This window comes from Ictidomys tridecemlineatus, chromosome 2 (assembly GCF_052094955.1).
Source record: "Ictidomys tridecemlineatus isolate mIctTri1 chromosome 2, mIctTri1.hap1, whole genome shotgun sequence".
NCBI lineage: Eukaryota > Metazoa > Chordata > Mammalia > Rodentia > Sciuridae > Ictidomys > Ictidomys tridecemlineatus.
Window position 1 is genome coordinate 112,375,785 of NC_135478.1, and position 12,137 is coordinate 112,387,921.

At 37.2% G+C, this 12,137-nt stretch overlaps 1 protein-coding gene across 8 annotated transcripts in view; it reads left to right on the top strand.

The window, feature by feature from the left end:
* Pisd (phosphatidylserine decarboxylase) overlaps positions 1-12,137 on the top strand; it is a 121,629-nt gene that overhangs the window by 10,703 nt on the left and 98,789 nt on the right. For all 8 annotated transcript variants that reach the window (XM_040292053.2, XM_078039571.1, XM_078039572.1 and 5 more), the window contains exons 2-3: positions 113-192; positions 3,998-4,173. In XM_040292053.2, the coding sequence (XP_040147987.1) occupies positions 113-192; positions 3,998-4,173 (256 nt within the window). The remainder of the gene's footprint in view (positions 1-112; positions 193-3,997; positions 4,174-12,137) is intronic.

Genomic DNA, 12,137 nt, shown 5'->3' on the forward strand with positions numbered 1-12,137 from the left:
ACTTGTGATTCTCCTGTCTCAGCCTCCTTAGTAGCTGGGGTTACAGTTGTGTGCCACAGTACTCAGCTAATTTTAAGAAAAATATTTAATGTTCATTTTCGTTTGATTATAGCTTCTGTCACTGTGGAAACACTTCCCTGAGCCATTACCTACAGTCCTTATGGAAGTTGCCCCTTCGAGCTTTTAACACAGGTAAGGAACATTTGGAAATTGTGCCAGTCTTCTCTGTGTCTCAGTGTGCTCAAATTAGAATAAATATAGGGTTATTGTTAGCATTAAATAGTCTGTGAAGTATGTAGCATTCCTGGCACTTAGTCATCACCAAAGCATTGCCTTTTTTACTTCATTATTGTTGTTAGCAGCATAATACTCTATGACTGTACCATTTGTAATTGGACATTTGTTTCTAGTCTTTTTCTTTTTTTTTTTTTTTTAAATATTTATTTATTTATTTTTTTAGTTCTCGGCGGACACAGCATCTTTGTTGGTATGTGGTGCTGAGGATCGAACCCAGGCCGCACGCATGGCAGGCGAGCGCGCTACCGCTTGAGCCACATCCCCAGCCCCTGTTTCTAGTCTTTTTCTACCACAGATAATCCTATAGTAATATACCTTTGTGTATCTTCAGGATAAATTTCTAGAGGTCAGATTGCTCAGTCAAGAGGTTTGTGTATTTTACATTTTGGTATTTAGGCCAATGTTCTTCAAAGAGAGTTTTATTGTTCCTGGTTCACACTTATAAGCAAGCATTGGCACCCAGCAGAAAGCATTTAGTAGAGTATGACAAGTCAATCAAAGCTGCCGGCTCAGTGTGGAGGGTACAATAGTTTTCTTGTCCCAAGCAATTCAGAAAAAGAAAAACAGGTATTTTCTTGTTTTTTATTTATTTATTTATTTTAGTCGAAGATGGGCACAATACCTTTATTTAATTTATTTATTTTTATGTGGTGCTGAGGATTAAATCTAGTTCTTTACACATGCAGGCAAGCGCTACAACCCCCAGTTCTTTTTTTTTTAATTTTTTTGGTAGAGCTGGGGATTGAACCCAGGGTCTTGTGAGTGCTGGGCAAACACTTTACCAACTGAGCCCCCTATTTTTTTTAAAATATTTTTCCAAATATGTGGTTTGTAATTTCTTTATTTTTATTTTTATTTTTTTGAGAGAGAGAGAGAGAGAGAATTTTTTTTAATATTTATTTTTCAGTTCTCAACGGACACAACATCTTTGTTTGTATGTGGTGCTGAGGATCAAACCCAGGCCGCACGCATGCCAGGCGAGCATGCTACCGCTTGAGCCACATCCCCAGCCTGCCCCCTATTTTCTTGCTTTTTGACAAGTCTTTTCTTCAGAGGTACAATATTTAGTTGCTTTGCTTATAGGTTTGTCTATCTTACAATAGCAGATTTTCCTCCTCCTTTTTCTTTTTTTGTACCAGTGATTAAAACTAGAGGCACTTAACCGCTTAGCCACATCCTCAAGTGCTTTTTATTTTTTATTTTGAGACAGAGTCATGCTAAATTGCTTAGGGCCTCTCTACATTGCTGAGGCCAGCTTTGAACGTAGAATCCTCCTGCCTCAGTCTCCCAAGCCACTGGGATTATAGGCATGCACCACTGTGCCTAGCTTCCTTTTTTTTTTTTTTTTAAAGACAAAATCATATTCCATTGTGTATTGAAATAAAACAGCTATTGAGACATAATTTATATAACATATGCCCTTTTAAATGTATAATTCAGTGGTATTTTCAGACTTATATGAACATCACCGCTTGCCCATTTCCCTGCACCCATAAAAGACCTTTATCTGTTAAGCTGCAGTGCCCCATTTCTCCCTACTCCCAGACTTTGGTAAGCACTAGCCTATTTTATGTCTACAAATTTGCCTATTCTGGACATTTCACATAAACAGAATCATACAGATTACAGCCACTTTGTTTCATGGCACAGGGGATGCTCTTGGGTGCCCTATTATTATTATTATGCCCTGTTACACCCAGGGGTGCTCAATTATTGAGCTACGTCCCCAATCCTTAGTTTTTTATTTTGAGACGGTCTAAGTTACCTAGGCTGGCCTTGAACTTGCAATCCCCTTACCTCAGCCTCCTAAATTGCTGGAATTAAAGGCACGTGCCAGACTAAAACTTGGATTCTCCTGCCTCAGCCTCCCAAGTTGTTGGGATTGTGCTCAACTTAGTATGCAGCCTTGTATGGCTGGTTTCTTTCACATGTTTTTAAGGTTCATACTGTAGCTGTGTCATTACTTCATTTCTTTTTATTTGTAAATGGAATATCATTTACAATATCATGGCCATTCCACATTTTATTTCTCTGTTCCAATCAGTTGAAGGTCATTTGTTTTGTTTTTGTTTTTTCATTTTGCTATTATGAATAGTGGTGCTAAATGAACATTTATGTACAGTTTTTTTAAAAATTAGTTGTTGATGGACCTTTATTTTATTTATTTGTATGTGGTGCTGAGAATTGAACCCTCATGCATGCTAGGCAAGCGTGCTACCACTGAGCCACAACCTCAGCCCAGGTACAAGTTTTTTTACGATTGTATTTTGTTTTCGGTTTTGTTGGACATACGTCTAAGAGTGGACTTATTGGGCCATATGGTAACTTTTTTTGTTTGTTTTCTTTTTGCTGTGCTGGGGATTGAACTGGAAACTTTATGTTTAACATTTTGAGAAACTGCAAACTGGTTTTCAAAGTGACTGTCCCTTTTTACATTCACTCCAGCAGTGTTTGAGGGTTCTAGTTTCTCCACATCTTTTCCAATATTTATCTTTTTTATCATAACTATCTTGGTGTGAAGTGTATCTTGTGTTTTTGTTTGTATTTCCCTGACTGCTAGTGATGTTATCTTGGTTTGCTAGGGCTGCTATAGCAGAGTGCTGCATACAGCAGAAATATATTGTCTTGCATTTGTAGAAGTTAAAAGTCTAAGATTAAAAGTCAACAGGGTTGCTTCCTTGTGGGCTGTGAGGGAGAATCCGTTCCATGCATCTCACCTAACTTATGATTTGCTGACTGTTTTCAACGTTCCTTGCTTATAGATCACTCTGATCTCTTCCTTCATCTTTATTCTCCCTGTGTACATGTCTTTTTTCAAATTTCCCCACCATGTGAGGATACCATTCATGTTGGATTCAGACCTACCCTGACAACCTTACTTGTAACTTCATAACCTCTATAAAGACCCTTTCTCCAACATTACATTCTGAGCTTCTAGGGGATAAGGACTTTAGCATATAAATTTTGGTGAGTCACAATTCAACCCTAAACAGATGTTGGACATATTTTCTTGTGCTTATTGACCATTCATGAATCTTTGGTGAAATGCCTGTTTAAATCCTGTATGCATTTTTAAACTGGATTGTATTTTTTTATGTATGTGGTGCTGGGGATCAAATCCAGGACCTGGTGCATGCTAGGAAAGTACTTTACACTGGGTTACTTCCCCGTCCCCAGGTTATTCATTTTTTTTTTTAATTATTGAATTGTAAGATTTTATATTTTGTAAGATTTTATATTTCACAATACCAGTGCCTGATCAGAACTGGGCCTATCTTGTAAAAGGAAGATCATAGAGCCCTGGGTAAGAGTCTTAGACCTACTGGAAGCCAGCTCAGCAACCTTGATTAGTTTCTGGATCTCTTTGAGATTCTGTGTTTTTTGTCTTAAATTCTGTGACTGTAGTGGGAGTGAAGGTGCATTGTTGTTCCACAGAAACAATGCCTGTCTTTTTCTTTTACTAATTGATATACTTTAGAGACAGAAGACTCTCAATATTGATGCAGGGTTGCACCTACCTGTCAGATATCTTATGAGTTCAGTTATCTTTACTGTGTGAGGCCTTCTGAAATGCATTGACTTTTCCTAGCTCTCTGGTGTGTGCTGGGTTTGCATGACTTTTTCCTATTCCTGTTTCCCAGTCTCAAAATTTTTTTCTGTTTCTTTCTTTCTTTCTTTTTTTTTTTTGTTGTTGTTACAGATACCAGAAAAGTTCACACTGCCACTGCCCGAACCTTATTCCGGCTGCGCCCCTTGCCTATTCTGTTAGCAACAGGAAGTGGTTATGTAGGATACCGGCAGTATGAAAAGTATAGGGAGCGAGAGCTGGAGAAGCTGGGACTGGAGATTCCACCTAAACTTGCCGGTAACTGGGAGGTAGGAATAAGGTGGGACCACCTACAGGTCTCATCCAGCACAGCTGTCTGTTGCTTTCTAAATTGCCCCAAAGTTGAAATATTTGAACAAGTCAAATTTGCTTTCTTGGAGCTCATGACTCCAGTGGGTTTTGGCCAAATATAGGAGTCATACCTTTGGTGTCATGTCCAGTTTCTCTTTTGTTTCTGCCCTACTCCTGCTGTCTTCAAGGGCCAAGTAGAAATTTTTTGCTTGAAATCCTCAATGTTTATGTCTTACATTGGTGCTGACATCCTGACTATTCTACTGTTTTTGCACTTCTTGCTCTGAGGAGGGTGGACTTGTGTGATGTGGATTAGTTCTCAGGAACCAGACTGAAATAATCAGATTCCATTATTATTGCTCAGAATGCTCTCCACCAATCATACTCGAATAACAGGAACAATCTGCACTGTTGTTGAACCTTGTGTCCTATATAATGAACTGTCATATTCATCTCTGCTTTATGAACAGACACTCTAATATTGAAATTTAGCATAAAGGTGTAAGTTTAAAAATTGCCTTCTTGCCAGGTGCAGTGGCGCATGCCTGTAATCCCAGTGGCTCGGGAGGCTGAGGCAGGAACTTTTCGAGTTCAAACCCAGTCTCAGCAAAAGTGAGGCATTAAGTAACTGAATGAGACACTATTTCTAAATAAAATCAAAATAGGCCTGGGGATATAGCTCAGTGGTTGAAATGCCCCTGAGTTCAGTCCTTAGTACTTCCCAACCCCACCAAAAAAATTGCCTTCTCTGCATCCTTAATTTAACAAAAGAAAAATTTAAAATATCAAAGAACCAATAATAGGTCCCAATAGCGCAGACAAAAGAGGGAGTAAAAATTAAAGCTTTCTGGTATTTGAAAGGGAATAGTGCATTTGGATCTTCTCTTGAACCACTTCATATTGTTGTTCCAGCTCCATTGAATCCAGTCAAATAGGACCTACAGCAACAGGGTGTCAGAATCCTGATGCCAAGTCCCAGTCAGTATCCTTTGTAGCTATGTGAAATTGAACATGTCACTTTCTGTCTGGTTCTCTTTGTCTTTAACTATAAAAAAGCAGATTGCATTGGAACATGACTCTGAGGTGCCTTCCAGCTTCAACACAGGTTCTCTTGAAATCGTTTTTATCAGGTATGGTGGCATATGCTTGTAATCCCAGACTTGGGAAATTGAAGCAGGAGGAAATTTGAATTTGAATCCAGCCTCAGCAATTTAGAAGACCCCCACCAACTTAGTGAAACCCTGTCTCAAAATAAAAAAAATAAAAGGTCTAGGGATTCTCAGTGGTAAAAGACCTCTGGGTTCAAGCCCCAGTACCAACTCCCTGCCAAAAAAAAATGGAAGTTTTGTTGCCATTTGCATTGCATGCTATACAGTAGACTTCCTCCCAAAATTCTCTTTTGGATTTTGGTTTTGAATATTTTTCTCCAATAGAATTCAGTATAAGAATTTTACTTGTGTTGTGTTGTGTTTTGTAGGGAAGAGATACCCATGGGCACTTAACTACTGAGCTACTTCCCAGCTTTTTATCTGAGACATGGTTTTAGCAAGTGCTTAGTGCCTCGCTAAGTTGCTGAGGCTGATCTCAAACTTGTGATCTTCCTGCCTCAGTCCTTTAAGTCAGTGGGATTACAGGCATACACCACCACATCCGGCTCACTTATGTTTTGAATCCTGTGAAACTGACTTAGTCAGCTGGCCATTCAGATTCATATTGTAGCAGTTACATTAGGAGATATCTGTCTGTAGTTCTCCCCTTTGCCCATGTGCCTATACCATTGGTCTGTTCATATAACCTTGGACTTTATAATAATTACCTCAGATCAAAAAAAAAAAAAGTTTTCTGGTAGTATATCACAGAAACTTTTTTATAAAGGTAATTTTGACATATGTGAGCCATACTTTCAAAATGTGCTGCTTTGTCTCCTATGATCTTGGCAGTTTCCTTCTTAAGTATATCATTCTCCATTAAACTAATAAAGTAAATGTAATGTAAATATAGGTAATACAATACTGTGATTGTCTGATACCATGCAAATGTCAGACCCAAGCTGGTCTCTTTGACCACAGGCATTTGTTATGTCGACTCTTCCTGTAATGAGCTTGTGTATTTTCAGGAAATTCCCATTCATTTCAAAGGTATTCCAAGAAAATCTAAATTTGGAAGAAATCCGATTCCAAAAATCATAAGAGCCCAGTACCAATAGTTTTTTAGCATTTACTCTTTGTATAATTGGGACTGCTGCCATACTAATTTGATATGCATAAAATGATTATTTGTAAAATGGGCAGGGTGAATTATCTCATAAGGTCTAGGGCTGGACAGTGACAGGAGACTCTGGAGTGGAGTGGCATCATGCAGTGTGAGGTCTCAAACCCATCTATTGTTAAAGAACTGGGCTTAAGTTAGATATTGTTCCTTTGTTTGAATTACATGGTCATAGGACCACTCCTGGATTTTTTAAGTAAGACTCAGCTTTTCATTTTGGAAAGAGGAAATGGTCTGGACTCAGAGTTGACTTTATAAGATTTTAGGAGAGGCAGCAGGTTGAGAAGGAGAAACCTTAATTGGCAATTGTGAGTTGAGTCCTAGTCCCTTCCCCACTCCATCTAATCACTGTCATTGCAAATGAAAAATAGATTTTCCAGATCTGACTGACCATCAGTCATTGGGGAATTTTAAAAATAATGAGTTCTATAATTTCACCTCTAGAGGTTTAGAAAAGGTAAACAAGCCTCTAAATCTGTGGTGTGGAGTGTGTGTGTGTGTGTGTGTGTGTGTGTGTGTGTGTGTGTGTGTGTGTGTGTGTGTTTTATGTATGTATTGTGGTATTAGGGATTAAACCTACTGAGCTCAACCTCACCCCCCTTTTTTGAGACAGGACCTTGATAAATTGCTGAGGCTGGCCTCAAATTTGTGATTCTGCCTCAGCGTCCCTAATTGCTAGGATTACAGGAGTGTGCCATTCCATCTGGCTTAATTTTTGTTTTGAATGAAATAGTTTTTAAAATTGTAAAGTACTCATATAAAAATATAAATAGTAGAGATTATTTACTAATGCCATTCTCATTCTCCAGAGCAAGCAAGCATTTTTAATATTTCTTACATATCTCTCTGTAAAATCTCTCCTTTTTTTAATTTAAAGTTGATTTGATTTTTAAAAAATGATCTTTACTGAGCTAGGGATATAAAAAGTCAGTGATCAAGCACTTGCCTAGCATGATTAAGGCCCTGAGTTCAATCTCTAGCACTACAAGAAAAAGAAAAATTATGAAGACTTTTTTTTAGTTTGAAACTGGGTCTTGCTAGATTGCCCAGACTGGCCTTGAATTTGCCATCACCCAGTCTTAGTATTCTGAGTGTCTGGGATTTCAGGCATGCTATCATGTTGTGCCTAAATATATCCTTTTTGATAAACGTATATACCTGCCACTGCCACATTCAAGATATTTGCCCCTTTTCAATCAGTGTCTCTGCACATGGGTTCAGGCAACCACTGAACCACTTTCTGTCACAATACATTTGTCTTTTAACAATTTTATATATATAAAATCAAACAGTAAACTCTTTTATACATGGTTTATTTCACTGAGAATAATGTTTTGGAGATCCATGTTATTGCATGTATTGGGTTTTCATTCCTTGGTGCTGGGTAGTATGGGTGCTTCTTGACTTTTGATGAAATTGCATCTTGATAAAGCTATCAAAAATTTTAAAAAATGCATTTAATATACCTAATCTATTGAACATCATAGTTTAGCAACACAGTACACTATAGATTATCAGTTGTTTACTTGTGATTTTATGGCTGACTGGGACATGCAATTTGATACCACTGCCCAGCATCTTGAGAGAGTATTTTAATACATATTGTTAGGCCAGGAAAAGATGATTGTTCAAAATATGAAGTTTGGGGCTGGGGTTGTGGCTCAGTGGTAGAGCACTCGCCTAGCATGTGCGAGGCCCTGGGTTTGATCCTCAGCACCACATAAAAGTAAATAAATAAAATAAAGGTATTGTGTCCAGCTACAACTAAAAATTAAATATTTTAAAAAATATGAAGTATGTTTTTCAATGAATGTGTCAGTAACACTTTTGCACCATTGTAAAGTCAGAGCATCAAAATGTGGGACTGTCTGTATTCTGTTTGTCAGATACACCATAAATTTTTTTTTGAGATGGTCTCACTAAGTTGTGTAGCACCTCATTAAATGCTGAGGCTGGTCTTGAACTACTTGTTATCCTCCTGCATCTGCCTCCTGAATTGCTGGGATTACAGGTGTGCACTACTCTGCCTGGCTACTACAAGTTATTTTTAATCCTCCATGTTGGGGGGATACTTAGTTTAATTGCAACTTTTGCCTATTATATATACAGTAAATTTAGTGTGAACATTTGTGTATAAGTCTTGAAAATTTGTTAAATTTGTTTAGTTTCTTTTACATTGCCTAAAGAAAAATTACTGGGTCATAATATAAGTGTGTATTTAACTTTATAAGAAATTGCCAAATTGTGGAAGTAGTTGTACCATTTTGCATTCTCATTTCAATATATTTGAATTCTGTGTTCTTGCTAGTCTAATTAACTTACTAGTTATGTTAGATTTTTAGTAGAAATTTCATTGTAGATACTATTTTTCATTGAAAGTCTCAAGTTGTTTTATGACTTCCGTTTTTCTATTTATGATCATGTTTTCCATTAAATTTTTGAACATATCATGGCTATTTATATAGCTCTCTCATACATCCTTTTCTCCTAATGTCACTGTCTTCTGTCATTTCTGGGTCTGTTTTTATTGCTCTCCTCCCCCCACCACCCCACCCCAGTGCTGGGGATTAAGCCTAGGGCCTTGTACATGCTAGATAAGCACTCTACCACTAAGCCACATCCACCAGCCCTACTAACTTGTCACTCCCCCCACCCTTGGTTATCAGTCACATTTTCTTCTTTCTTCTAATACCTAATCATTTTGATTCAGTGATTTAAATTGTGAGGTTTTTATTTTTGTGTGCTTTTTACTGAAAGTTCGGTCCTTGTCCCTGATGCCAATCCAATAATGAGGACACAGTTTTGAGAAAAAGGGAAAAGAAGGTTTATTGCTTTCTAGCAGAGGACAATCACAGGGGACTCCTGTCCCAAAGGCTGTGATTCTGCCCATCAGCAGGAACAGGGAGCTTTTATAGAGGTGATTCAAAGAAAATGAGATTAGGGAGGAGAGATCAGGGAGAAGAAGATTGGGAAAAAGAAAAAAAAAATGTAAGTTTCAAAGCATCCAGTGAACCCCTCTTACATTCTGAGTTTTGTTGTTTTCCTTCAGGGTGTTGGACTTTATTCTGACAGGCAGTTAATTTATTTGTGTATCATTTTGATCCTTTTAAAGCTTCATTAGGATAGATTTAGAGTAAATCTACTTTGGACTAGTTTGGCCCTACTACTGAGGACTCTTCTTGCATCTCTACTAAGTGAGCATTCAGTGAGGACTTTCCATTCCTATTGGTTGAAATGTAGATGTTTCCTGGTCCTGTGTGAGCTTGGGAGAGTGTAAGGTTTAGTGCTCTAAGAATTTTTTTTCAACATTGTGGAATTTAACTGTATATACACAACTTAGTTTTCATCAAGATGTTGCCAAAAGATCAGTCCTTAACCCTGATGCCAATCCAATAACAAGGACATGATTTTGAGAAAAGTTACATTTAAAAAACCATTGTTTTGGGCTGAGGTCGTGGCTCAGTGGTAGAGCACTTGCCTAGCAAGTGCAAGGCCCTGGATTCGATCCTCAGCACCATGTATAAATAAATAAAATAAAAGTATTGTTTCCAATTTCAACTAAAAATTAAAAAAAAAAAAACATTGTTTTTTCTTTTAAATGTCCATGTAGGACTATGCTCTTAGGCTATGCTCTCCTGCCAGGTGTTAAAAGACCAAGTTGGTCAAAAGTGACCTTGTTCCTATCTATTCTTTTTTTTTTTTTTTAATTTTTTTTAATATTTATTTTTCAGTTTTCAGTGGACACAACATCTTTATTTTATTTTTATGTGGTGCTGAGGATCAAACCCAGCGCCCCACGCATGCCAGGCTAGCATGTTACCGCTTGAGCCACATCCCCAGCCCCCCTATCTATTATTAAGAGTCAGCTGAGATTCCTCAGAGCTCACTCATGGGCACATGTACAAAGTCTCCTGGTTCTTTTAGCATTTTTCTATCAGTGGTGCCACTTCTCAGAATAGGTCAGGTTTGACTGACTATATGCGGCTTCTCTTGGAAGTATCAAGGACATTTCCCTCTTCAATGATCCTCCTCTTTGCAGAATGTGCTCTGGTTGGCTTCCTGTTCTCTAGGGTCCTCTCCATCTCCCTGATAAGTAGATCGGGTGACTCAACTAGAGTTGCAGGGCCGAGAGAGGGTCCTGGCTGACTGTAGAGGGCAAGGGCCAAAATGTCAGCTGCTTTTTCCTTGGTCCTTTCATGTCCTTGACTTTGGTCTCCAAGTTTTTGTTTTTAAACACCCAGCAAGCCAGTTTCAACAGGCTTAAAGAGGGAATGACTTCAATATCTATAATTTTACATTATCCCTTTCATTTAATTGGGGTCAGTGTTAGTGCTGGAAGTCAGTATTGTATAGTATCATATAGTGTCTGTCCTGTAGGTGATGACTTATTATCTCAAATTAACCAGTTTCTTTCTTTTTTTTGCTTTTTTTTTTTTTTTTTTTTTTAAGAAGCAGTACCTTTGCAAAACACTAACAGGCAACAGTTATAAAGTTTACAAGGAAAATGCAAAATGAAGAGCAAAAACATATTCAGTTTGTGTAATAGCTATGAACAAAGAGAAAAATCTTGAACCTTTACTTAGTTATACATTATATCCCCTGTTTGAAATCAAAATAATCTTTACAACAAAAAAATCAGTCTTTTGAACACAACTTTAAATGAGCTGAAGTCTAGCTTATTTTGGAGCCATTCTAACATGGAGTAAGGTGGGAGGTAGAGCCTTATTTCAGGTAAGGGAGAGGGGCTTTTCACAATTAATACAATACAGCATTACACCTGAAATTTGAATTACAGACAGGCTAAGTTCAGAGAGCTTTTAACTTTCTTTTTGTGGAAAAAGTGGCAGAATGGTTCCATATTTTACAGTGTCACCTTTAAACAGATCAGGCTTTCCTTAATACCTTCCAAAAATACATTTAAATTTCAATTCCAGTGTGAAGAGTAACACAAAATTGAATATATAACTTATTGACATCAGGTTACTTTATCCAGGTATAAAACATCAAATGACATGAACAAATACCAACCAAATTTGTTATTTTTATTGGAGACCTTTGCTACACATAATTTTAGTTTGGAGAATAGTCTGGCTCTCCTAAGTTTTACATTTATCTTAAGTTGAATTTTTAAAGTACAATTTAGAATCTAGAGTGTACAATAATAATAGTCACAGGTCTGCATGGGTTGATAAAAATCTAAGAATAGCCTTAAATATCTTATACATTTAAGAAACAGTGTTCATCATCAGAAATTGACTTTAGGAAACAGTGTTCATCATAAGAAATTGACTTAATCAAAGCAAACAGGTATAAGACAGGTCTTCAAATGACAGTGTGGCCCTTCTATGTCAGATACAATGTAAAAAAGAGCACTTATTGGTTATCTTGCCAGTAACATTACATAAACTTTCATTTTATAAACATTTACATAACTCTTAGACAAGGCTTAGAGAGTTCTCAGATACATACGTATACCTAGTCACCTATATTTAGAGTGTCAACTATATTGTTATAACCTAAATAACAGTTGTTTGTTTAACCAGTTACAAAGTAATCATTTAAGACTTTAAAACAGGTACAAACTCTAATTACTAACAAATGTAAGAAAATTATCTCAGTAGATAAGAGCATATCAATGTTTCAAGCTTTGCTTCATATCAGTACATTAAAGTTC